Here is a 27,149-nt window from a genome sequence, read left to right as displayed (position 1 = left end):
ACCGTGCACAATTCACTCTTTATATTTTGTATAATCTGTGGACTGTTTGTAGTTTCTAGATGTTTCAAAAAGATGTCTCATAAAAGATTGTACCTGTAGTCCCAGCTACTCAGGAGGCTGAGGTGGGAGGATCACCTGAGGCTGCTAGTTGGAGGCTGCAGTGAGCTGTGGACATTGCACTCCAGCCTGGGTGACACAGCAAGACCCTGTTTCAAAAACAAAACAAATCTAAAAAAGATAAAGTAGATAAGGCAAAATTTGAACATTGGTTTGAAGGCTGAGCTGCTTTTCAAATACCTATATACTTTTAGTATTAAAACTAGTTTCTGTGGTGTGTGTTGTGAAGTTGTCTAATGAGGTAGACTTTTGGGTTTTCATTTTTGTGTCTTATTTTGGCTTATGTAAGGATATAACAGGGAGATGATTCCAGATAGCAAAGTCAGAAATGTGAAAATTAACATCGTTGTATAAAGTGGTGTATAGAAGCTCTTTGTCACATAAGTAACCACAGTGGGGTTTTGTTTTTTGTTTTTGTTTTGTTTTTGAGACGGAGTCTCATTCTGTTGCCTGGGCTTGAGTGCAGTGGTGCAATCTTAACTCACTGCAATCTTCGCCTCCCAGGTTCAAGCAATTCTCCTGTCTCAGCCTCCTGAGGAGCTGGGACTACAGGCGCACGCTGCTACACCGGCTAATTTTTTTTATTTTAGTAGAGACGGGGTTTCACCATGTGGCCCAGGCTGGTCTCGAACTCCTGAGCTCAGGCGATCCGCCTGCCTCGGCCTCCCAAAGTGCTAGGATTTCAGGGGTGAGCCACTGCGCCCGGCACAACAGCGTTTTTAACACTAAAGAACCACGTGAGAAACGCTGAAAAAAGGAGACATTTCCAGGAGTTTGTAGTTTAGTTGGGATATCTTGCAGTACCTACAGGATACAATTAGAAAATCTGCTGGTGTTTGATGAAGAGGGCATACGCTTTTATACAAACAGTGGAGTTCTAGTTGTATTTCTCTCAAATATTTGTAGGCGGGGAAAGGGAGAATCTTCAAGAGAGACAGCGCTGGTCAGAGCGTGCAGGAGGACGCTGAGCCTTGCAGGCACTGAGGGTGGGAGTCCCGGCAGAGAAGGGGCCAGTATGCGTGACTCCCAGAGGGTGTCGTGGAGACCGTTAGGTTTCGGGTCAGCTTCAGAACCTGGAGGAGGACATCTCAGAGTCTGGCGACCCTGACCAGGGCTCTTGCAGGCACGCCCGGAGTGTGGACTGGATCTTTAGATTGATGGGACGATGCGAGGTCAGGAGGGGTCCCCGTTTGCTCACTGACTGCCTGTCGTATAGGATGGAGCGACAGCACTGCACGTGCATGACGATGGGGCTGGGTAGGGGAGGCTCAGGACTCATCTGAGGTGATACCTTGCCTGCGACTTGGCTTGCTTGAAGGATCCCCCCATGTGACCTTGGAGATGGTGTCCACAAAGCCCTCAACCACAACTCCGGCTCCAAGACCAGAGCTGCCGGCACCAGCATCTGATGAGATGTCCTGTGTTAGGAGACGTACGGAATGCCTCAGGAGACTTGGAGGTGGACGCGTTGGACCTCTCAGTTTCTGCGCCATCCTTGGCCTCCTGGGAAGGGTCCCTTCTCTCTTACGCTGCAGACGTAGGCCATGAGGACGTTTCCCTGTGCTGGGGTTGGGGCACGGTCAAGTCTGGAGATGCACTTCCACGAGCAGGTGTCGTCAGTGCCTTTCTAGCTGAGAACGAGTGAAGCACGGGGGGGACGGGTGTGTTCACTGCAGTCCTCTCACCTCCAGACCAGACACTGACTCCCTTGCAGTGAGTTGGTCTTCTGTCACTCTTGATTTTACTATTCCTAACCCTCGGAAGGAAGTTCACCAAACCGCAGAAAGAGTGCTCCAGGACAGTGAATTGATGTTAGAGACGATGACAGGGTGTCCCTGGGCTTCTGCGTCTGACCTCTGACGTCCAGAGACAGACATCTTCCAAAGGCCCAGATCTGGCTGTCTATTAGCCGCGTGCCTTTGGGCGAGTCATTTAACTTCTCACCTTTCCCAGGCTGAGGGAGGGACTTTGAGGTTGGTGTCCCCCACCATGACCCTGATCCTCCAGCTCTGTGACAGGACAGTGTGCGCTGCTTGGCTTTCAGAGATGTTCTGACGGCACGGCACGGGAAACGCCTGGGTTTGGAGTGAGAAGGTTGCGTGGTTCTTGCTGTGTGGTGACTTTGGGGCTTTTAAAGCCTCAGTTTCCCCCATTTCATTTTTTTTTACATGACATAATGCTATTAATAACTTCTGAAAGTTTCCCCATTTCTAAAATGGAGATAACTACCCATTGCGAGAAGCAGGGCATTTGAATGCATTTTAAAGGTGCCATTTAAATACAGGTTCTGTTACTTCCAGGCCTGCTGGGCACTGAGCAGCTATGTGGCTTTGTGGGTGACCTACTCAGCCCGTGCCTCAGCTTCCCCAGTTGAAAGATATGGATACTTTTTCTTCTTAAGGTGATATGAAGGGATGCAGGTGGTGGCATTCCAGGCCAACCCAGGACATGGATGGGGAAGAGGACGTGTTGCAAAGAGTAGGTGGTAGGGCCTATCTGGAGCTAGGTGGAGGGGCCAGCAGCTGGGAGGGTGTGCTGGGGCCACATGGCTGTGCCCTCACTGCACTGTCTGCACAGCAGGCTGCGCGGCAGGTGCTAGGGGTTTGGGAGACCCGAGAAGAGGCTGTTGAAATTGTCTTACTTGGGCGGCACAGAGCTGGCTTGGGAAACACACAGTGCAGATGGGAAGGGGAAAGCAGGTGGCAGTGTGGCCTCTGGAGAACTGTGGCACTGACTCAGGGTAAGCAGGAAGGCCGGTTCCATTTGGGAGGACCTGGGTCCCAGCAGCCTGGGGTGCACTGTCTGGGGCTGCCGAGGGGCAGAGGGAGCTTGGGGAGGCCCTTTATCTAGGCTCCGTGGGACCCTGTGCTGTCACTGAGCACTTGCCGTGTGTGAGGCCTGGGACCAGGCTTGGATGTGGGGAAGTTCCACATGGTTCTTGCTTTCAAAGAGCGAACTGTTGGCGATCCTGCTTTTGCACCCCACTTCCCTGCAGGCTTCTCGATGGTTCTCCTCATTGTGCAGACCATGCTCAGCCTCTGTGGTCTCAGCAGCAGTCACAGATGGACCTGGCTTTGGCCTGCGTTTCACTGGGTGTCCTGCACCCAGACAAGCCCACCTAGTTTTGTTTACATCATCTTATCTTTCCGTCTCTTGCCTTTCTCCTCCCATTTTTCTTGTTGCTTCTCTGTCTTCCCCTTCAATCATCACCTTCTGTTTTCCTCTGAATTTCTCTGAGCTGAGTCGGGTGGCCTTGCCCAGGCTGTCGTCATTGTATTCCACCAGGTGTCTCTGGTCCCACTTTCCATTTTCATTTCGCTTGAGCTCTACTCAGTGAGCCGAGGTCAAGCAGTGAAGCCTCTTCTGCATCTGAAATTTTAGGGGTGAACCAGAGGCCACCTTCAGTTTCTGCTCTGAAGTTTATGATTCTTTTTTAAAAAGCATTCCAAGTTTAGGCCGGACGCAGTGGCCCACGCCTGTAACCCTAGCACTTTGGGAGGCTGAGAAGGGCGGATTGTCTGAGGTCAGGAGCTTGTGACCAGCCTGAGCAACACGGTGAAACCCCATCTCTACTAAAGTACAAAAAAAATTAGCCAGGTGTGGTGGTGTGCGCCCATAATCCCAGCTACTTGAGAGGCTAAGGTGCCAGAATTGACTACCCGGGAGGCAGAGGTTGCAGTAAGCCAAGATTGCACCACTGCACTCCAGCTTGGGTATTAGAGCAAGACTCCTTAGACAGCAACAACCAAAAAAGCATTCCAAGTCTAGAATAATGGGCACCAAATATTAGAAAAGGTTACTTGGGGCGATTTGCTTTCTTGTCTGTTTTGTTTTGTAGAGACAAGGTCTCCCTGTGTGGCCCAGGCTGGTCTTGAACTCATGGGCTCAAGCAGTCTTCCTGCCTCAGCCACCCACGTAGCTGGGACTACAGGTGTGTGCCACCACGCCTGGCAGTCTACTTTTTTTTTTTTTTTTCTTGAGGCTGTCTCTCACTCTGTCACCCAGGCTGGAGTGCAAGTGGTTAGATCTCGGCTCACTGCAACCCGGTTTCAAGTGATTCTTCTGTCTTAGCATCTGGAGTAGCTGAGACTACAGGTGCACGCCACCACACGGGGCTAATTTTGTATATTTAGTAGAGACAGGGTTTCACCACATTGGCCAGGCTGATCTCGAATTCCTGACCTCAAGAGATCCGCCTGCCTCAGCCTCCCAAAGTAGCTGGGATTACAGGCGCCCACCACCACGCCTGGTTAATTTTTGTATTTTTAGTAGAGACAGGGTTTCACCATGTTGTCCAGGCTTGTCTTGAACTCCCAACCTCAGGCCTGCCTTCTTTTCTGAATGTTTATCTTGCTTTACTTTCCTCTACTGAGGATGTGTCATTTTTAAAACATCAGAAGGAAAGGGTGAGCCCCTCACACCAGCCTCGGGCTGCTGGGAGGTGGCCTGCTCCTCTGAGGAGTGAGTGCCGCTTCACCAGCCTCATCAGAGCTGCCTTTACTGTTGTGCCTTCTTTTCACATCTCCTGTGTGCCTTTTTCTCCTCTCCACCTCTGAGAGCCCGTCCAGCTCAGACACTCCATTCTGTCAGCCTTTACTGTTTCATTCTCCTTGTCTTGGATCACCAGTGCTGTGATCCAGTAACATTTAGCAAGATATCTGGATTATGGAATTTTAGGAAATTTATGTCTGTTACTTTTTCAAATATACCTAATGCCAACATGGGCTAGCAAAAATAAACCTGATATATAACGGCAGGGCTGGTTAGCAAGTTGTAGTCTTGGAAGATGATAGTTTAGTGAGTGTTTCTTAGGAACCTGAAAATGGCTCTGAAAGCCTTTGTTGTGGGTGGTGCAGAGGTGGACAGGCAGTCCTTGCTGAAGTGACTCCACGTGAGGAATCCAGGCTCCTAGTGAGCCAGAGTGCCCTGAATTGAAAAGTTATGTTTCAAATGGCATCTGTGCCTGTCCATCATCTGCGGAAGCACCAGGTTCTGGGGAAGCACCTGGTTGATTAAGTCCAGGTTTGGTGAGGAATGGGCAGGGCCAGATAACATGTCAGGTGTTTGATTAGCCTGGTTTGTAGCACAGAGCATATGCATACCTGAGTTTTGTTTCTGTTGTCTGTGCAGGATGGGAATGGAGCAGCCGGAAAGCAGCCTGGGTGGGACACACTTGGCACTCATTGTTTATTCCATGCCAGTGTGTTTTGGGCTGTGAGTACTGGACATTCTGGTGCAGCACCGTCTGGTAGCTCTCTGTGCAATGATGGCCGCATGTAGACATTGACTACCAGAAATGGGGCTGGCGTGACTGAGAGGCTGAGTTTTTTTGTTTTTTTTTTCTTTTTTAAGTTCTTTTTTTTTTTTTTTTTTTAAGCCTGAGTCTCACTCTGTTGCCCAGACTGGTGTGCAGTGGCACGATCTCTGCTCACTGCAACCTCCACCTCCAAATTTGGAGACAGACCCCCACCGGGTGAGGCTCTGAGCCTCCAGCCTGCATGTGGCTGCCCAGGCAGGGCCCTCTTCTGGGTCGGTGAAGAAGCAGATCTGGATGGAAAAGCCTGTGATTATCTCATTAGGAAAGCATTTGTACAATAATCTACATTTGCTTGGCTTTTGCTTTTTTTGTTTTTTTTTTTTTTTTTTTTTTTTTGGAGGCAGAGTCTCGCTTTGCCGTCCAGGCTGGAGCACAGTGGTGCGATCTCAGCTCACTGCAACCTCCACTACTTAGGTTCAAGCAATTCTCCTGCCTCAGCCTCCCAAGTAGCTAGGACTACAGGTGCACGCCACCACACCTGCCTAATTTTTTTTTTTTTTTTAGATGCAGTCTTGCTCTGTAGCCAGGCTGGGGTGCAGTGGCGCGATCTCGGCTCACTGCAACCACTGCCTCCCAGGTTCAAACGATACTCCTGCCTCAGCCTCCTGAGTAGCTGGGACTACAGGCGTGTGCCAACATGTCCAGATAATATTTTTTGTATTTTTAGTAGAGATGGGGTTTCACCATATTGGCCAGGATGGTCTCGATCTCTTGACCTCGTGATCTGCCCACCTCAGCCTCCCACTATGCTGGGTTGACAGGCGTGAGCCACTGCACCTGGCCACGCCTGGCTAATTTTTATATTTTTAGTGGAGACGAGGTTCATCATGTTGCGCATGCTGGTGTCGAACTTTTGGCCTCAAGTGATCCACCCGCCTCGGCCTCCCAAAGTGCTGGGATTACAGGAGTGAGCCACCACGCCTAGCCAGCTTTTGATTTTTAAAGCATTTTTGTTTCAGAGTTTGAAGGTTTTCCAGCTTTTTATGGTCCTGCAGTTCCATAAAATGAGAACCCTGGTTATCACAGGGATATGCTGACAGTTCCCGCTCCCTCTGCGAGGAGGAACTGAAATGAGTGGGAGGAGTGTGTTGGGCCATGAAAAGTTTTCATCTGTGGTCGTTTGACTCCTGCCACATCTCTGCCCGCAGTCTCGGAGGAGCCTGGCTGGGGTTCTCGGTCCACAGCTGGGGAATGAAGCCTCCTCGGGGTCGTCTTGGGCTTTTCCCTCCTTGCCTGGTGTCAGAGGACTTGGCCTGAGATTGGGAACTGATGCTCTCATAGGATTTGCAAGGTTATCAGGTCATTCTCAGAACACTACGTTTTGGTGGTGGACATTGAGGGCAAGGAGTTTTAAGACTAAAGATTCTTCAGCCTTGGACGGTTCATATTCTGAAGCACTGATTTTATCTAAAAGAAGGTGATGTTTTACACGTTTAAATGTTTTCTTGAGTTTGAATCTCAACCTACTTATTTGAAAAGATGGTAAGAATATTTCAGCCAAAACCTCATTTACAAAAGAAACATGCATGAAATGTGAGGTGAGGCTTCATTTTGCAGAGGGAGGGGATCTCTGTCTCCATTGTGGACAGTGCGTCTTAGGCTGCAGCGTCATTGTGCTGTTACACGGTTCCACGTAAAATCTTGCTCCTTTTCTAACTGTACAAACATTTGAGGGCTATTTGGCCAGATAAAGATCCTGGCAGCCCTGAGCAGCCTCGCTGGCGCTGTGGGTCCTGGGTGCTGCCTGCCAGCATCCTCGATTGAGGAGTGTGGAGTGGGACCTCAGGGCAGCGGACCCTTCCCTCCCTCTGGCCCTCTACCCTGCCCGGCCCGCCAGCTTTCTGGGACAGATCACTGTACGGTGCTTTCTCTCCAAGGAGCTGAAGGTGGTGGATCATCGTCTGGAAATGTGTCTGGGGTTGCGCCTCCTGCCCCTGCAGCGGGCTCGCGCTCCTCCTCCCGGAACTTAGGGTCTTCTGGTGGCGAGAAGGAAGAAGGCAAAAAGGTTCGGCGGCAGTGGGAGTCGTGGAGCACGGAGGACAAGAACACCTTCTTCGAGGGGCTGTACGAGGTGAGTAGGCTGTGGAGGCACGGCCAGGCAACCTGGATGTCCCTCTCGGAGCCCTGCCCTCCGCTCCCTCTGCTTCCCCTCTGCTGTGAGATTCTAGAACGCAGGTTCCTGGGGGGCCCCCGCAGTGGCCGAGGCTGATATGTGCTCCAGGCCTTGCCCACTGACCTTGGCTGTTTTATCTCCTCATTGAGATTTTAGAAGCTATTACTGGTGAGGTGTCTGTGAGGAGGTGTTTTTGTGTGTTTCCTTCATTTCGTTTTGGATATTCTCACCCCTTGTCTCTCAAAGATGTTCTTGACTGAAGGCCCTCTGGTCTCAGGGCCTTCCCTTTGTGCTGAGCGGGCTGATTTAGGAGGGATGGCCTCGGAGGGGACGCACAAGGGGATGCTTGCCTCGGGGGTCAGTGTAGCTGAGAAACCTCACGAGATGTTGCCGCTGACTTGGGCCAAAATGGAAAGTCCTAAAAATAGAGAGAAGCGACTCCCTGACCCCACCGCCCAGTGAATGCCTGTACTCCCTGCTGGCGTTATTGTTTTCTAAATCCTTGCAGTTATTGTGAGCATACTTTTTAATTAACATTGCTTGCATTTTTCATGGTGTTTCATAGTTCTTTTGCTCTGTATTTTTTTTAATTCCTGTGAGTATTCTCCTTGCCTGTGTACTTACCGTGTGCTTTTGTAAAAACATCGTATTGGAGCACGGCCATGGCCAGGGTCGATGTACTGTCTGTGGTTGATGCCACTGCAGTGGCAGAGTTGAAGAGCTGCACCAGACAGGGTGGCCCTTGAGGCCCTGGCCAGCCACTGCTCTGCTTGGCCATTCCTGTGTGGTTAAGGACGACTGAGACCCTTCCCGATTCTGTTGTTGTAAGTAATGCTGTGGTGAACATCGGTGTGCACGCTTCATACTTTAGGCTGCTTCTTTGGCATACAGTATTAGAAGTAGGTTCATTATCAGTGAGCCTTGTTCTTTTTTTTTTTTTTTTTCTTTCTTTGGAGACGGAGTCTCACTCTGTCGCCCAGTCTGGAGCGCAGTAGTGCGATCTGGGCTCACTGCAACCTCCGCATCCTGGGTTCAAGCAGTTCTCATGCCTCAGCCTCCTGAGTAGCTGGGACTACAGGCACACACCGCCAAGCCCAGCTGATTTTTTGTATTTTAGTAGAGACGGGGTTTCACTGTGTTGCCCAGGCTGGTCTCGAACTCCTGAGCTCAGGCAATCTGCCCACTTTGGCCTCCCAGGAGCCTTGTTCTTTTAATAGCTAATTAATTGGGGTGATGGAGAAGTCTTGTCAAGCCTGGGAAGCAGAATGCTCAAGAAAGAAATGGAGGCTCTGGCATGAGGTGTTTGGAGAGGCATTAGAAAAGGAGGCACTCGTAAATGTGGGCATGAAACTTGACTACGGTGCATGCTGTGGCCAGGGTCGCTTCCGCCCTGGGCTGCAGGTGAGGTTCTGCCCACCCCAGGTGGACCGGACTACTGTGACAGTGTGGCTTGACTATGATTGTCCAAAGACAAGTGTGCATGAGTCCCATTTCAGTAGATATGAAGCCGTTTAAACACATTCGTGTGCTCCTTTTCTTCCCTTGGAGGGTTCTAGAGTACAGCAAGGAGGCTGTTTTTGTGTAGATTTGAGCCCCAAATCGTGCCTTTAAGCTGTTTGTTGGTCTTGGAAGACCTGCCATTCCTGGAATGTTTTCAGAATCAGCTGATTCTTGCCTGAAACCACTGCTGATTCTTGCCTGAAACAATTACTCCTGTGGTGTGGCCCTTCCTCCTTGGCAAGACTGCAGCCTCTGCAAGAGGGTCTGGGTGCCCGGGAGCAGGAGATGTGGTTGTCCATTAAAAGTAGCAGAGGAGGAGTTCCTTGTTAATGACCCACCCTTTACCCTTATTCAAGCAGTTTAGTTCGTTTCCTTCCCATTGGGTTAAGCTGCTCATAAGAGTTTTTCTATTGGGTAGATGCTTTTTGAGGATTCTGAAATCCTGAATTAGTAATAATAATTAATAGTTGGCTGTTCTGATCATGTAATGCTTTCTGCTGTGGGTTCTCTGTATCTGAGTTTGTGTATAAGAAAGAGCGAGGGCAAGAGAGAGGACTTTTTTTTTTTTTTTTTGAAACGGAGTTTTGCTCTTGTTGCTCAGGCTGGAGTGCAGTGGCATGATCTTGGCTAACTGCAACCTCCACCTCCCGGGTTAAAGTGATTCTCCTGCTTCAGCCTCCCGAGTAGCTGGGATCACAGGTGCCCGCCACCACACCCGGCTAATTTTTGTATTTTTAGTAGAGACCGAGTTTCGCCACATTGGTCAGGCTGGTCTTGAACTCCTGACCTCCGGTGATCCACCCGCCCCAGCCTCCTGAAGTGCTGGGATTACAGGCATGAGCCACCGCACCTGGCCTAACACGTTTCATTTCTGCATTGTGTGTCTCATCAAAACTAGGTGGTCTTCTGCTGGGGTCTTGATGTATGGCTGACTGGCTGGTGGCAGGTGTGGCTGTGAATCCTCGAGCTGTGGGGTGACGGTGGCTGGGCACAGGCCTCTGCCCTGAAAAGTGCAGCTCCTACCATGTTGTCATGGCCACCGCTGCCTTTTTAATGCCTCCCTGGGAGGGGTGCAGCAAGGCTGGCTGGGGCCTGACTGGATGCAGGGACCCCACTGCCATCACTGGGCCTCAGTTGGTCACTCCTGATCATGGGCTGAATTCCCTCCTGCTTCAGCTGCTCCTCAGACGAGAGTGCGGCCCCTGTGCACCCTACTTGGGGTAGTGCTGGGCATGCTCAAATTGGCGCCTGTGCAGTTATGGCCCGTCCAGACTTCTCCCTGTGGCAGGGTGGGCATTCACCTGTGGCAGGGCACTTGCCTCCTTCCTCTGAATACCCTTCCATTTCTCTGGCAGGTCTGCACAGACCCAGCCCTGACTTCATTTCATGTTCCTGTTCCTGTCCTCCCTCCATGCTTGTTTTTGCCATACGGTTCTTGATTTCCTACCTGACAGCCACACAGCCAGCGTCCTGTGCTTCCTTCTCACTGTCTGCACAATGGCTGTGGCCTCAGCTCTGGCCTCTGTGCTTTGCGGTGTTCTCCTTCTCTGTCCCCACCGAGGCCTTCCCCGTCTCTGCACAGGCAGCCGGGGGCATCCTCAGCCTGTTACCATCTCCACAGCTCTGTGGACACTGCAGGTTTCTGTTTCTTCACCCCAGACAACTTTCTCAGACTTTCAGCCCTGCCCGTCTTTTGTTCTCATTGCCGTTAGCATGTGCATATCTGGTTCCTGATTCAGGACAGAGCACTCTCGCCAAACTGAGAATACAGAAAAGCTTCTGTCTGGTAGGGCTTGCTGCCTTGGAGACACACGGCAGACGCAACACAGATGCCCCGGGACTTTAGGAGGCAGCGGAGGTTAAGAACACGTGAGCAGGAGGCCTGGAACCCGGGTTCTCAGGGAACCTCTTGAGTAGACGACCCCGCAGTGACATGCAGAGGCTGTCAAGTTGCTTCATCGTGGTTCTTGCCAAGGCCCAGGGAGCATGGGGAGGGCTGGGCCTGCCTGGACCCTGCAGGAAGGCCTTTCACATGCTGCTTCACTTCTTTATGCTTTATCTGCCATTCCTTTTGAAAACAATGAGCATGGTTTACTTTTTCTAAAGTTTTTAATTTTTCATTTCATTTTTGCACCCAGACTGGGGTGCCAGCCTTCCAGCCCCACCCTCCAGCCCACAGCAGCTTCTGTCTTCACCTCCCTCAGCCCCTGTGTTGCTGGGAGTTACAGATCCTAAAATGTGTCAGTGTGTCAAGCACAGTGCCACCTCCCGTCCGGCCCCTCCCGCTCACCTCACGGTCCCCCAGCTGCCAAGAATCTTCTGAGGAGGACAGGGTTGGGGGCCAGCACCCCAGCAGTCCCCAGGTTCTCATTTCCCTGAGGATCCTGCTCCCCAGTTACTACCCCTTACCCCCATCAGCATGTTTTTTACTTTTTTAATTTAAAAAGCATCTTTTTTTGAGAGTCAGTCTTGCTTTGTCACCTAGGCTGGAGTGCAGGGCTGCCATCTTAGTTCACTACAACCTTGACCTCCTGGGCTCAAGTGATGATCCTCCTGCCTCAGCCTCCCAAGTAGCTAGGACTACAGGCATGTGCCACCGTGCCTGGCTGATTTTTAAGTTTTTTGTGGAGATGGGGTTTAACTATGCTGCTCAAACTGGTCTCAAACTCCTGGGCTCAAGCAATTCTCTCACCTCAGCCTCCCAAAGTGCTGGGATTACAGGCACGAGCCACCACCTGGCTCCCTTAACTTTTCATTTTGAAACGTTTCAGACTTTTTAAAAGTTGCAAAAACAGCACAAAGCAGGTCCCCTCCACCCTGCCTCCACAGCATTAGGGCAGCCGCACTGTGAGGGTATGAGCACAGACACAGCCCTGCCTGCTCATTTGCAGGCAGGATTCAGATTAGCAAGGGTCCCACTCAGGTCCAGCCTGGCCAGGACGCTACGCCGCACTCGGCTGCCCAAACTCTTCAGTCTCCTGTAACCTGGGGCAGCTCCTGGGTTTTTGTTTTTTGTTTGCATGTTTTTTTGTCTTTGATGACCTCAACACTTGTGGAGACTCACAGCGCGGTGGTTTGTGGAACGTCCCTTGTGTCAGTTTGGGTTGATCTGCAGTTTCCTCATGATTCTATGTTACGCATTTCTGTCAAGAATTGCACAACAGTGATACCGTGTCCTTGGTGCATCCAGTTGGCGGCCCGTGGTGTTCTTTCTCTCTCCGTCCTGTGGTGTTTGCCTTGGTCACTGCCCTCAGGCGGCCTCTGCCAGGTCTCACCATGGCTGGGTCATGGCTTGGCTTTGAGGCGTGTAAATACCGTGTTTCTCATCATTCTTTGCTCCCACTGGTTTCAGCAACCATTGCTGCCTTTTCCCTGAAGCAGTTGTTACTGTGGTGTTTGCTCACAGTGAGGACCTTCTGTTTCCTTTATTCTTTCTATGTTTGCTGATTGGAAGTCCTGTGCCAAGAAGAGCCCTGCGTTCTCCCCCACATGTGCAGTTACTCTGTTACCTACACCCATGTAGACTAGCAGATGTTGGCTTTATTCTGGGGGTCATGATCCATCATGCCATTGTTGGCTTTCTCGCCCCATTGGTTCCCCATTTGGCCACTGGGGAGCCTCTTGCTGGCTCCTGTGTCCTCTTCTCACATCCCCATCGCCTGCCAGTGTATTCTCACATGCTGGTGCCGTTAGGCATTCCAGACTCAGTGGCTGCTCGCTGCTCTGCAGTCAGCTGTTTTTCCTGGGAGCCCAGCTTCCCTTTGCAAAGTGGTATTGAGAAACCAAGACCTGGGCGCTAAGGGTGCTGGTTACTGCTGAGCCCTTCCAGTACTTAGGAGCTTGGCTTTGATGAGATGATCAAACACTAGGTTCTCTATGGCAGTGCCTGAAGCAGCACTGAGGTGACGCTGTTCTGTGGAACACAAGTTCTCTTCTGAAAATCTAAGTTACACTCAGCTTTTGCAAAGAAGCGTTCAAAGAAGGGTTGGCCTCCAGGTATGATCAGAGTATATTCTGTGCGGTTCACTTACTAAATGTTCACGTTTGCTGTCCTTGTTTGAATATGGAATATATTTTGTCAGATTAAAGCAGTGAGGATGTTTCTGGTCTGTTCTTTAAGATGCCATAACTGCTTCTCTTCCAAAGCTTTTCTTCATGGAAGTGTCTCATTTCATGATCTTTGAAGAACTCTAGCAATTAAACCATTTGTCCAAGTGATGAGCTTTATGTTTCCCCTGTCTGGGGTGCTTGCATCTTTAGTATCCATGTGCTCTGATCATTCTGTTCCTGGTTCCATTGCTCCTTTATCCTGATTAAAACCTAAGGTTCTAGGGAATCCAAGTTTAAGTTCATACACAGATAAGAGCTTGGAAGGGCAGCTTGTTTGACCACAGCCTGTCTCCTTTCTCCTTTCTCGGAGCCTTGGAAAGGGTCCAGCTCGCACAGGAAGCTGCATTGTTTTAACCCCTCTACATTTATCTTGGAATTTATTTTCCAGCATGGGAAAGACTTTGAAGCGATTCAGAACAACATTGCGCTGAAGTACAAGAAGAAAGGCAAGCCGGCGAGCATGGTGAAGAACAAGGAGCAGGTCCGCCACTTCTACTACCGCACCTGGCACAAGATCACCAAGTACATCGACTTTGACCATGGTGAGTGTGCCGCAGGCCAGGCTCAGGGGTGCCCACAGGCAGGGCTAGCTTCTGCTCAGAGCGCAGCTCCCAGCAAGCCCGCTGGACCTGCTTTCTGGCATTTTCTCACCAGCCGCTCAGCCTGGGGCTCCTCGCCTTGCAGCACTTTGGCTGATCGTGTGTTGTCTAACATGGTCAAACCAAGTTGCCAGGAAATGGCCCTCATCCCATGCTCCAGGGTTCTCACCACTGCTTTTCTGAGCTATGGTTTGTGTGTTTCCAGTGACTGAGTGTGCGTGAGTTCTGGGTCCCTGGCGCACCTGAAGCCTGTGGTCTCCACTGCAAATGATAGCACCATGGTCCAGCAAGGGGCTTGGGCCGCAGGCACCGTACCTGGCGCTGGTCTTCCTGGGGGACGGCCAGCCTTTCCAGGCCTCTCGCCCTCTATACTGGGACCCAGATCTGTGTCGACCCTTCTTCAGTCACGGGACCAAGTCATCCCCAGATACAATTCTGGCTTCTGGCTCAGAGCACCCTTTGGCTACTGGTGGCTTCTCCGGATGATGCTTTGTCCATCACCATATCTGTCCTCGTGAGGCTTAGCTGCCTCCTGCCTCCGCCTATCAGAACTACCTCTCCAGCAGCGTTCCTGTGCTGGGCCCTGCTCTTCATTCCTGTAGCTTCACGCACAGCATGGTCCTTCCAGATGTACCCCCAGAGCACTCCTCTGCCTTCTGACCCTTCTTTCAGATGTATCACTTTCTGACCCAGGGTAACTGGACTGTGGCCATGCTGCCAGTCTTTGTGCCCTTGCCTGTGCCTTGTGGTGACCTAAAGTCCTTCGCCTTGGCCATTCCTGTGGTGTCGTCTGGGTGGGTTATGGCATCTTGAACATGGTGCATCAGCATTGCCTGGAGCTTTGGGAAGAGCCAGGACCCAGCTCCCCTGTGTGACTGGGCAGAGCCCTGAGAGCCGCAGACACCCCCTGCCCACCACGCAGCTTCTCCACTGAAGAACCTCCACTGGGAGGTTGTCGCTGTTTCTGGAGATCCATGGAAACGGCTGTTGGTCTCTGCACATTAGGGGCACCCCTTGATTCGGGTCTGCCGCCGATGCGGTTTTGTTTGTTTGCTTTTGGTATCCACGTGACCATTAATGTAAGATTTTCTGCTGACTTCACCTATTTATGGCACATCAATTCCGTTTTGTCCTATATTTGATGCATGTGCTGGTCTTCTCATGTTCAGCTCACTTGTTTATTTGAAATCTCAGCACTGGTCAGATCCCGTCATCCAAGGCTGTTGTGATTAATGTCAGGTTGTGGTGAGTGGCCTTGTGCCTTCCAGAGTGGCACGCAGCACCGACTTTTCATTGTCGGCCTCTTCCTGTGTCGTCTGTCCTTTGCATTGTTCATTAGTGCCTTTTTGAAAGACAGTTCAGGCTGGGCGCGGTGGCTCATGCCTGTAATCCCAGCACTTTGGGAGGCAGAGGCGGGTGGATCACGAGGTCAAGAGATCAAGACCATCCTGGCCAACATGGTGAAACCGCATCTCTACTAAAAATACAAAAATAAATTAACTGGGCGTGGTGGTGCACGTCTGTACTCCCAGCTACTCGAGAGGCTGAGGCAGGAGAGTTGCACCACTGCACTCCAGCCTGGCCACAGAGCAAGACTCCGTCTCAAAAAAAAAAAAAAAAAAAAGAAAGAAAGAAAAGTCAGTCCATGAGAGCGGATCTGCCATCCACTGTGGCTGGTCTTGAAAAGCTCTCCATGGGGGAAGCTGGCCAGCAGTGGAGGGGACTGGGCAGCTGTTTAGTAGATGAGGTATAGAGAGAGGGATGGGATTCCAGGAGCTTCGGTCCAGCTTGCTTTGCTTGAACCACCTGCGGGCAGGGTGGGAAGCGTCTTTGGACCCTCAGGCTCCTGGCGTAGACTTATCTCTTAGGAGGCTCAAATGCATATTCTACTTGCCAACCCAGGCTTTCTCCCATGTCAATTTCAGAAGGCAGTCAAAGCAAACATTTCTTTTCTAATTTTGTCGCCTGTCCCTGTTAAACAACCTCCTAATCCTGAACTTCCTGGTGCGAGGAGGCCTCATTCCTCTTTGGCCCTTCTCTCCACCTAGCGTGAAGGGTAAATGCTCCCTCACACCTCTCAGGGGGGTCACACCCGACACAGGTCCTTTCCCGTTCTCCGTGTGGGCCCCTGTGCTTCCCTCTCTTCCTAACCTGGCACAGCAGGCTCCTGCAGCTTTGTTGTCTCCTGTTTGTGCGTCTTTGGCGTGACCCCACATGATGTGCCTTCTTCCTGTTGAGCTCACTGTTCTCCCGTGTTCTCCCGGGTTCTCTGACGGCTCTGATTGTCTCCTCAGCAGGGCTGCCTGCCTCCGTGCCAGTGTGCAGCGGCATTGGGGCACCCGATGCTGACTTGCCCAACAGGAGCATGAGGCTGGAGGCCACTAGGACACTCTGAAGTGACTGGCTCCATGGACTGTCATTGAGCATCAAACAGAGTGGCAACTTTTTCACGTTACATGTATTTTTGGTGTGCTTTGGAGTTTTGTTTTGTTTTGTTTTTTGAGCCAGAGTCTTGCTCTATTGCCCAGGCTAGAGTGCCATGGCGCATTCTCGGCTCACTGCAACCTCCATCTCCCAGGTTCAAGCGATTCTCATGCCTCAGCCTCCCGAGTACCTGGGATTACAGGCGTGCACCACCACACCTGGCTAATTTTATATTTTTTAGGAGAGATGAGGTTTCACTATGTTGTCAAGCTGGTCTCGAACTCCTGAGCTCAGTCAATCCACCTGCCTCGGCCTCCCAAAGTGCTAGGATTACAGGCGTGAGCCACCGCGCCTGGCCTGTGGTTTGGAGTTTTGAAGAGCACACTGTGTGCACTTCATATGGGTTTGTCTGACTCATCGGGTGGAGTGAGACACAGAGTGGTGGCAAGCGAGGAGCGTGGAAGGGACTGACTCTACCCCCAGCTTGGGGGCCTTGCGTGTGTGTTCGTCTTATTAATCTCCCGTGGTTTCCACGCATATCCGCGTCTCCTTGCTGCTGTCCATTGCTCGGTGGAGATTTTGCTTCACGAACTCAAAGTTGGAGGAGGTGAGCTTGGTTCCTGTCCCTGAGTGTGTAACAAAACTTGAGGTGCCACCTAGGAGGCCGTGGGGCCAGGCGGGGCATCAGGGACACCTCCCGGAAGCCCTGCTTTGTCCCAGGGTCCCACCTCCCCAGGGGTCCCTTGTCTGCACTGTCTTGCTCCTGGTGCTACTCTCTTCTTTCTGGGTTGTGGGTTTTTTCTTTTTGCCATTTCAAATAGTGGACTTTTAAAAATATATTTTAGAAGTGGGGATATTATTCACCCTTTTAAAGTATACAACTTAGTGGTTCCTAATGTACTTACAAGGTTATGCACCCGTTGCCACTCTCTAGTTGCGGAATACGTCCATTGCCCGGAAAGAAGCCCTGTGCCCCGGTGCTGGGAGCCCTCAGTTTACCTCCTGTCTCTGTGGATCTTTCTACTCCGTATGGTTCATAGAAATGGGATCATGTGCTACGTGTCATTCTGTGCCTGGTTTCCTTCACTCATCGTCGGGTTTCAGGGTTCGTCTGTGTTGTAGCGTGTGCCAATCCTTTTTATGGCTGGATAATTTTCCATTGGGTGGATGGCCACATTTTGCTTGTCTACTGAATAGTGGATCTTAAAGATTCCCAAGTCATGGGCTCCTTTAAGAAAGTCTGATGAGGCCAGGCGTGGTGGCTCACGCCTGTAATCCCAACATTTTGGGAGGCCAAGGTGGGCAGATCACCTGAGGTCAAGAGTTTGAGACCAGCCTGACTAACGTGGTGAAAGCCCGTCTCTACTTAAAAAAAAAAACATTAGCAGGGTGTGGTGGCGCCTGCCTGTAATCCCAGCTACTTGGGAGGCTGAGGCAGGAGAATCCCTTGAACCTGGGAGGCAGAGGTTGCAGTGAGCCGAGATTGCGTCACCGCACTCCAGCCTGGGCAACAAGAGCGAAACTCCGTCTCAAAAAAAAAAAAAGAAAGAAAAAAAGAAAGTCTGATGAGCCCTTAGGTCTTAGGTCTTTCTCTCAGAAGAGCCTTTGAGAGCAGTTGGCCTGTGCTTAGCTGTGTCTAAGACCCATGGTCCAGAATCCTCCTCATATCTTAAAAGCCTGCTTCTCCATTTACCAGTCAGTCTTAGGGCCTTGAGAACAGGTCTCTGAGGAGAGAACTAGGGAGGACAATTGTGAGAGTAGAGGGGACAAATGGCCTTCACCCCTGCTCTGTGAAGTGATCCAAAGGGGCCTGGACTGTGTTGTCACTTGGTTTCTCTAGCAGGATTAGGTCTGGTGTAATACAGTAACAAAATGCAAAATACCAGTGGCCCAAGCGCCTCAGAATTCACTCTTGTGGCAGAGACGCCTAGAGGCTGGCGCCCAGGGCGGGCAGGACCCAGGTGCCTCCCATTCTTGTGCTTGGCTGTCCTTGGTGACAACTGCAGGCAGTGGCTCTTGAGGAAAGAGGGGTGGGAAAAGGGGAACCCTCCTGCCCAAATCAGGCTCTTTAAGGAGGCTTCTGGAAGTATCCACTACTTCCAGTGGTGTAGCCATGACCAGCTGTCCATGTCGCATCCTGTTTGCCTCCCAAATAAAACAGAGGCCTTGGCTGGGCACGGTGGCTCATGCCTGTAATCTCAGCACTTTGGGAGGTTGAGGCAGGTAGATCATTTGAGGTCAGGAGTTCGAGACCAGCCTGGCCCACATGGTGAAACCCTGTCTCTACTAAAAATACAAAAATTAGCCAGGCCATAATGGTGTGCACCTGTAATCTCAGCTACTTGGGAGGCTGAGGCAGGAGACTAGACTCTCTTGAGCCTGGGAGGCAGAGGTTGCGGTGAGCTGAGATTGCACCACTGCACTCCAGTCTGGGCGAGAGAGTGAGACCCTGTCTCCAAGAAAAGAAAAAAAAAACAAACAAACAGGGCCCCTTACTGAGGAAGGAGAATGGGCCTCAGGCAGGGGTGAGCACCTGTCCTTGGCTCCTCCTCCCGCCTGGGCCCGGGCTGTGCAGATCCACTGTCCGGGAGGGCACAGGTGAGGCAGGAAGGCAGCATCCAGGTTGCAGGGCTGCTGGCCTCACCTGTGTGCAGAGATGGATGACAGGTTTAGTGCTGGCCACATCCGCCGCCTCCACGAGTACCAGCTGTTCTGAGTGTTGTGTTTTCTCCTCCAGGGGACGTTTCCTCTGCCTATCGGGGTAAATTTCTAACCCCCTGTTTTGGTTTAACTTTTTATTTTGAAAGTCGCAGACACAGCACTGTGTTCTATACACTCTGCCCAGTGTCTCCTGTGGTTGACAGCTTGCATGACCAAGGTACAGGGAGGAGATCCAAGACACCACGTGAGCCCGACGTGGGTCTCACGCCCGAGCCAGGCAGCGCCTCCCGTTCCCCTCTCTAAAGCCGCCTTCTCTTCTGTCTCTCAGTGTTCTCTCGAGGCCTGAAGAAGTCATCCCAGGAACTGTATGGCCTGATCTGCTATGGCGAGCTGCGCAAGAAGATCGGGGGCTGTGAGTACGCTGCCTGTGGGGTTGCCCACGGCTCCTCCTGTCCTTGTCACCTTTAGGCTTTAGTGAGCAGAGTTGTTTGTATTTTCCCTCTAACTTTTATCTTGAAAAAATGTTAATAGAAGAGGTGAGGAATATGATGGCGGCCGTGCTCTTTAGCTTAGATGGACCCGTTGCTGACGTTGGCTACGTTTGCTCTCTTTCTGCATGCACGTGTACACATGCTCGCATGCACACATGTGTTCACATGCTCTGCATTCCACTCGACTGTAAGATGTCACGCCACAGCCCAGAATACCTCCACCGGCATCACCTCAGAGCACATTTCTCCTGTATAGCCTTGATACCACGGTCACACCTAGACTTTTAGCATTTACCAAACAGGTGTAGTGATCTTACCTGATTTCCTGCCCATATTCACATTCTCTAAAACATCCCAAAATATCAGTCAGGGCTTCTGTCGAGGGCCGTTGCCCCACATATGACTGTGGAGTCTCCTTTGGGTGTCTCTGACTTGGAGCAGCCGCACTGCCTGGGCTTCTGAGACATTGCGACGCACCCAGGCCTTCCTCACGCAAGGCCTTGCTTGGATTTGCTCCGATCGTCTCCTCGGGAGCAGATTCCCTTTAGACATTTTTGACACGACCTCTAGGTAGGGACATTGTAGCCTTACCAGGCGCTTGTGCCCAGCGCCCCTCAGCCCTGCCTCTTCTGCCTGACTTCATAGAAGAGAGCATGCCTGGGCCGTCCAGTGGGCACTGTAGGGGATCCCCCCTCTTCAGTGGGATACCGCACGACCACGCCAGCTAGCATGTCACAGCTAGCTCAGGGCGGGTGGTGGGGCTGAGAGGACAGATACGGAGCAGTCGCCCTGTCTGTGCCAGGCCTGCGCCACACTCTGACCCCTTGCTGCCCCTCCATGCCTTGCTGTGTCCTGCGGGGTGGCTGCTGCAATCTAGTGGGGCGTTTGTGTGTGGGAGGCCCTGCCCTCCTGCACTTCCCCACTGGGTCTGTCCCCTGTGGGCCCAGCCACTCCTTCTCTTCCCTCCTCCAGCCTGCCTGTCCCAGCCTGCACTCATGTCTGTGGCCCTCGTGTCCCAGCTCCTCATGCCTGTTCCTGCCGCCTCTCATCTGCCCTTTCTCAGCCTCAGGAAGCATCCCAGGCCCCAAGTTTACGCCACAGCTCTCCCAGCTCTCATCTTCCCCAGATAAAGGAAAACCCCATCTTGACCACGTGTTCCCACTCCTTGTTTCCTGGTCCTTTTGCACCACTACTGTTCTGGTTTCCTCCCTAGAAGTTTCTGAGAGGTGGAAGGTGTCTGGGTTCTTGGCATTTCAAACAAAGAATTGGACAAAATGCACAAACAAAGCAAGGGAAGAATGAAGCAACAAAAGCAGAGATTTATTGAAAACCAAAGTACACGCCACAGGGTGGGAGTGGGCCCGGACGTAGGGGCTCCAGAGCCCTTTTACAGAAGTTTCTGGCGTTTAAATACCCTCTAGAGGTTTCCCATTGGCTGCTTGGTGTACACCCTATGTAAATGAAGTAGTGGCCCGCAATCAGAGGCTGCAGTGAAGTTACAAAGGTTACACTCTATGCAAGCATCTGATTGGTTATGGAAAACAACCAATCAGAAGCTAAACTGGTTACAAAGTTAAACTTCTTTGCAAAGGACGACTTGGCCCCAGTCTTGGGGAAGACTTTTTCAAACCTAGCAGAAGCAACCAATCAGGCTGAAATGAAGTTACAGAGTTACGCTCCTGTGTTAAATGTCTGGTTGCTTTCTGCTTTCTGCAACCAATCAGAGATACTTTCAATTTCCCATCTGCCATGAAGAAAGAAGGGGGGGGGTGCAAAGGGAGTAGCATATCTGGTCGTTTTGTTACTTAGGTGTGGAAAGTTGGGGTTTTCCTTTTGATTTAGTTCTAGGAAGTCGGCGTGAATTGGCCTCAGGTTCCCTACCTCTAGACCCTATTCTCCTGCCTCATGAGGATGCTCAAGTTTGATGAAAATAAATGACTCGGTTTCTGAGTGAGGGGCACACTGCACCCAGGCTTCCAACCCTTCATCCGGGAGCAGGCGAGGTGGGGCACGGTGGCCCTGTGGCGTGCCATTCCTGGCCGGTTTCCGCAACCGGTTCCTTTCTTGGTGCCTCGCCTGGTGATGAGAGCCCTTTCTGGTGCTTTTCATTCCTTCCTGAAGTTCCGTTTCCATCTGGCTTTGTTTCCTTTCTTTCTGAAAAACCTCCTGTATTTTTTTGCATGCGGTTGTGCCGGCTGTGAATTCTTAGTTATTATTAATCTGAAACTTCTGTATTTCGTCTTCATTCTTAAAAGATGTATTTGCTGGATAGAGAATTCTGATCTGACGGGTTCATTCTTTCATCACATTGACACCGTTGTCTGCTGCCTCTTGGCCTGTGCTGCTCTGATGAGAGGGGTCAGTGGTCATCTATGTCCTCATTTCTCCGTGCGAGGTGCATTGTCTGTCTCTGGCTGCTTTGACAATTCTGTCTTTGGTTTTGGTTTTCAGCCTGGTAATTTGTGGAGTTTTTTTCCCCCAAAACATGCAGAAGAATTGAAAGAATTTTACAGTGAACACCCAAGTACCCACCACCTAGTTTCTCCCGTTAACGTACTGTAGTTGCATTTTTGCACATCTTGAAGATAGTGAAGAGTCCCGAGCAGGTCACAGGAAATGGGGCGTCTGCTCCAGGAAACTCAGAGGGTGTCGGAGTCTTCATTCTGCGGACCCTGGGTGCCCTGGGGGTTCCACACTGTGGGCCGGAGGGTCAACACCGGACACTGTCAGTACGAGCCCGGAGGGAAGTGTGTGCGGGCAGGTGTGGTGCCTGCAGGAAGCAGCTATTGAGCCATGCAGATAGGGATGAGTGGAAGGCCGGCGCTGGGGGACCTAGGAGGGAGCTCTTGGGAGGACAGATCACCTGGGCAGAGGCTGGGTAGTGGGCCTGCCTGAGGAGGGGGCCAGGCAGGGGCGTGCCAGCCTTTCAGGTGAGCGGAGATGACCAGGGCAGCTGACCTGAAGGTGTGACTTTGAGGGAGGGGCTGCAGCTACTGTAGGGCGTTTATTCCAGAGGAGCTCTAACATTCGGTAATGGGATCTGAGTCTATATTGAGCAGAATTGTATGGGAATCTTCAGTGGCTTTGCTCCTAACTACATCATGGTCTCATTTATTTATTTTTTCCATTTAAAGGTATGGATGACAAGAATGCAACAAAGCTGAATGAACTCATTCAGGTTGGGTAAGTCCCAGTTTCCATGTGAAACATCACTTCTCTGGGTGTTTTGTGTTTATTCTCTAAAATAAAGAAGCTGAAATGCTCAGTGAGGACCTTCCGAGTTAAAACTTCATAACCTCTCAGTTACGTGTTCAGTCCCAACAAAAGGTGCTTGGTCCAGGGAGTGGTGACTGTGCCCGGAGCCTGTGCCTGCCCCGGGGAGGGAAGGAAGTGCCCTCTCTGGCCTCCTCCTTCCCGAGGGTCTCTGGCTGGGCGTTGTGGTCTCAACGCAGCCCTCAGGGCCCTGCTTTTTGTGCTTCTTTTCCTCCACCTTTGTGCGTGCTGTGGGGCTGGTCCCCGGCTTCTAGGGCCTCTCCTTTCCATTGCATTTTTGTCGTGTCCTGGGCCACTTCTGACAGCTTCCCTGCCTTCTTGTGCCCCGGATGCTTCTGTCTCCAACTGGCCACTCTCCTCCCCTCACACCCCTGACTCCCAGAGGGCACATGCTCTCCTGGCCACACAAACACCCGGGCCCCTGGTGGTCCAATCGACATCTGCCCAGTTGCTGCTGTTGGGCTGCACTCCAGGGCAGGGCCCCACCACCCTACTCTACAGCCTGGGGGTTCCCTGCTCTACAGCTTGGGGGGGGGTCCCCACTCTGCAGCCTGGGGGTTCCCACTGCACAGCCTGGTGGGGTTCTGTGCATGTGCATTTCTCACCTGGTGTGGGTCCTCATTGGTAGCCATCCCATCTTACATCTGTCCCGCCCACTGACCACACCAGAGCTATCCTGGCAGTCTGGCTGACTGCTCCCAGTTCACTGAACCCCAGATATTGGGTCTGCACAACCGGCCCCGATCCTTGTGGGTGTGCCACCCGCACCCCAGAGCCCTGCCCTTGCAGCCACTCCTCAGCAGTCCTTACCCATCTCTCTTCCGTCCATAGCATTTCACCCTTGGACCTCTGGTTGCTTTTCGCCTTGGCCCTTCTCCCCCAGGCTTGTGTCTGATGACCTGGGAACCCTCCCTGCCCCAGTGGGAGCAGTGCCTGCTGGGCCAGCACAGGCCTTCCCTCCAGTCCCAGCACAGCAGGTGTCAGGCATGATTCCCAGGCTGTGTGTGAGCTGCCATCAGCCTGCAGCCCACGACTGTAACTGGGTGACCACAGCCACCAGAAAGTGCAGCTTGCCCCAACACTGAACAGACTTCCCAGAGTGGGTCTGGGGTACAGCCAGGGGCTGCCGGCCATAGGGAGGGTGTTCACTGCCTTGCCCAGGCGCCCTCCCAGCTTCAGAGCCCTGCTTCCTTCCCACTCTCGCTCCTGCTCTACCTCTTTCAGGCAGTATCTGGCTTATCCTGAGCAGCACTGGCACATTGGAGGAACAGTCTTGAGAAGGCCCAAGATCCAGGGCTTCCTTGGTTTCTGATGTCACCTGACCAGTAGGCAAGGGGCTGTCCCATGAGGGAAAACACTGCCCCAGGATCCAGACTTGGGGCAAATCTTATTTCACCTTTTGTTTCATTTCCTCCATGATTCATGGAATGAAGCCAGAGTTCTGGACTCTGCTTTATGCTTGAGGACAGTGCACGGAGTGGCCTGTCCGACGAGTGTTCCTTTTGCCAAAACACAGATGTGCTGCTCAGCAGGGGCGTGGTGGGCATCTGCAGCGCCATCCGCAGGAGAACTTATTTAAGAAATAGATTACTTCTGACGACACGGGCACAGGGAGTTCCCAGGGACTGGAGACACTTGACAAACAAATGCAGGTAGTAGCTTTGTGGAGGTCTTGGGCCTTTAAAAAAAACGAAGGAAGGAAAAGAGAAGGAAATGGTTACAAAGGGTATTCTAGGGACAACTGGGGGGCTTTGATTATGGGCTGTGTGATAGAGTGTAGTCTCCCGAGTGATGACGGGGTTGTGGCTTGCAGGACTAGAGGTGCTCGCTAAAGTGTGCAGAGGGGAAGTGCCTTCTGGTATAAAGAACCCTCAGGTTGGTCGGGCGCGGTGGCTTACGCCTGAAATCCCAGCACTTTGGGAGGCCAAGGAGGGTGGATCATAAGGTCAGGAGTTCAAAACCAGCATGGCCAACATGGTGAAACCCCGTCTCTGCTAAAAATACAAAAATTAGCTGGGTGTGGTGGTGCATGCCTGTAATCCCAGCTACTTGGGAGGCTGAGGCAGGAGAATCACTTGAACCCGAGAGGCGGAGGTTGCAGTGAGCCAAGATCGCTTCACTGCGCTCCAGCCTGGGTGACGGAGGAACACTTTGTCTAGGAGAAAGAAAAAAAAAAACCCTCAAGTGGTTCTGCCGAGGGAAGGGCAAGAAGCAGGCATGGGCCTGGGCCATGTCTGTCCTCAGTAGCATGTGTGGCAACGCCCCTCCAGCCTCGTCCTCCCAGGCAGCAGGTGCGTGGACAGCGGCATTGAAATGCGTCATGAGCTTATGCAGCACGCTTGGTGCCATTTACAGTCGTGCCATCTGCCACTCTGAGAACCAAATGAAGAGAGAGGCTGGCGTGGGTCCCCAGCTCCTCCAGGCCGCATGTTGGGCATGTTGGCCAGAAGGCGGCATGGCTGAGTGTCGGCTGTCATCCTGTGCTGTGCTCCCACAGTGGAGGGGCTCTGAGATGACTGAGTGGGGGCCTAGGCGGTGGGCCTGTCAGCAGGATGGCAAGATTGATTGCCCTTTTTCTTTTTTTTTGAGACGGAGTCTCACTCTGTCGCCCAGGCTGGAGTGCAGTGGCGCAATATCGGCTCACTGCAAGCTCCGCCTCCCGGGTTCACACCATTCTCCTGCCTCAGCCTCTCCGAGTAGCTGGGACTACAGGCGCCCGCCACCACGCCCAGCTAATTTTTTTTTGTATTTTTTAGTAGAGACTGGGTTTCACTGTGTTAGCCAGGATGGCCTCGATCTCCTAACCTCATGATCCGCCCGCCTCGGCCTCCCAAAGTGCTGGGATTACAAGCGTGAGCCACCGCGCCCGGCCCCCCTTTTTCTTAAAGAAGCTAGTGTCGAGGTAGCTCACCTGGCTACCAGCTTGTCTGGAAAAGACTGGGCAGGTGGCAAAAGAAAGGGTGAGCTCAGGTGTGGGCGCTGATGGAGAATTTGCCCGTGTAGCCAAGGATTTTGGCAAACGGCAGGTGAAGGCGGTGCTGACTCCTGGACCGAGTGCTGGGTGAGGCCCCAGCGAGAGTGGGGGCCTGCACTAAGGGACCTGGCCATGCTCACCTGACTCTCTGGGCCCCAGCCTCACCTGTCGTGTTGTCATCCTCCAGAGAGGTGTGAGACACGGAGAAAAGGTTTGGAACAGCATGGTACCAGCAAGGAAAGATTTCTGTCCGCACCCACGGAGAGATCTGAGGCAGAAGGGCTGCTAATTAGTGTGTTCATTGGTTCTAGAAATGTCTGGGTGCCTGTGTGTGTCTGGCACACGAATGGGTGCTGGTTATGCAGCAGTGACAGCTGTGGTGTGGCAGCTGATGCGTGTCCATTGAGCGGGTCACCTTAGCGTGTGGTGTAGACATGTACAGTAACTGGGGATGGAAGTTATCATGAAATTGACGTGGCAGGTGGGTGCAGGTGGGTGCAGACATGGCAACTGGCAGGAAGGGAACCTGCCTGGGGCATCTAGGGAAGGCTTTTCCAAGGTGGTGGCCAAGGTCTTAAAGAAAGAAGCAATCAGGGGCCACACAAAGAGTTGGGGAATCACCTGGCCCAGGGAAAGGAAGGTGGGAAGGAGGAACTGGGTCATGGAAGCCTCAGGAGGGGAGGGGAGAGGAAGAGTGCAGAGCTGAGGCTGGAGGGCTGGGCCAGTCCCGGCTCTGAGCACAGGAGGGTTTGCAGCAGTAGAGCCTCTCGTTCTGGGTAAAACTGTGCTCGTTCCCTGTGGAGAAGAGATGGGGATGCTGTTGGAGGTGGTGCCGTGTGGTGTGTACATTCTTTTTCTTTCTTTGCTTTTTTAAATAGAGGCGGGGTTTCGCCATGTTGCCCAGGCAGGTCTCAAACTCCTGGGCTCAAGTGATCCTCCCACCTCAGCCTCCCAAAGCACTGATGTTACAGGCATGATCCTCCGCACCTGACCCATTTTTTGCTTTAATATTTTAGCTTTCGTTCTTTTTTTTTGTTTTTTGTCATACAGTTATAGAAGTTTGTTTTGAAACGTTTTAGTTTTTAGAGCAGTTTTAAGTTTACAGAAAAATTGTGTACAGAACTACGCCCCTCCCCTGCCCCACACATGATTTCCCCTGTTATTAACACTTTGTTGGTTTATTTTGTTTTGTTTTGTTTGAGATGGAGTCTTGCTCTGTTGCCCAGGCTTGAGTGCACTGGCGCGATCTTGGCTCACTGCAACCTCTGCCTCCCAGGTTTAAGCGATTCTCGTGCCTCAGCTTCCCAACTAGCTGGGATTAGAGGCGCCCACCACCACGCCCGGCTAATTTTTTATATTTTTAGTAGATATGGAGTTTCACCATGTTGGCCAGGCTGGTCTTGAACTCTCAACCTCAGGTTATCCTCCCACCTCAGCCTCCCAAAGTGCTGGGATTACAGGTGTAATTAACACTTTGCATTCGTGTGGTCCTTTTATCACAACTCATGAACTTTCCTTGACCCTTCTTCATCACTCAGAGTCTGTAGTTTACTTACAGGCCCACTCAGTG

At 51.9% G+C, this 27,149-nt stretch overlaps 1 protein-coding gene across 9 annotated transcripts in view; it reads left to right on the top strand.

Annotated features, from left to right (window-relative positions):
• CRAMP1 (cramped chromatin regulator homolog 1) overlaps positions 1 to 27,149 on the top strand; it is a 66,347-nt gene that overhangs the window by 6,273 nt on the left and 32,925 nt on the right. For 8 of the 9 annotated variants that reach the window (XM_063618413.1, XM_063618415.1, XM_063618411.1 and 5 more), the window contains 4 exons: positions 7,312 to 7,505; positions 13,546 to 13,699; positions 19,170 to 19,253; positions 22,467 to 22,515. In XM_063618413.1, coding sequence (XP_063474483.1) covers positions 7,312 to 7,505; positions 13,546 to 13,699; positions 19,170 to 19,253; positions 22,467 to 22,515 — 481 coding nt within the window. Of the gene's footprint in view, positions 1 to 7,311; positions 7,506 to 13,545; positions 13,700 to 19,169; positions 19,254 to 22,466; positions 22,516 to 22,537; positions 24,258 to 27,149 lie in introns of those variants that run through there. The other variant, XM_063618417.1, reaches the window with a different exon arrangement.

Source organism: Symphalangus syndactylus, chromosome 14 (genome assembly GCF_028878055.3).
Source record: "Symphalangus syndactylus isolate Jambi chromosome 14, NHGRI_mSymSyn1-v2.1_pri, whole genome shotgun sequence".
In the NCBI taxonomy this organism is placed as follows: domain Eukaryota; kingdom Metazoa; phylum Chordata; class Mammalia; order Primates; family Hylobatidae; genus Symphalangus; species Symphalangus syndactylus.
The sequence above is the reverse complement of the archived record's forward strand: the minus strand, read 5'-3'. Positions and strand labels throughout refer to the sequence as shown.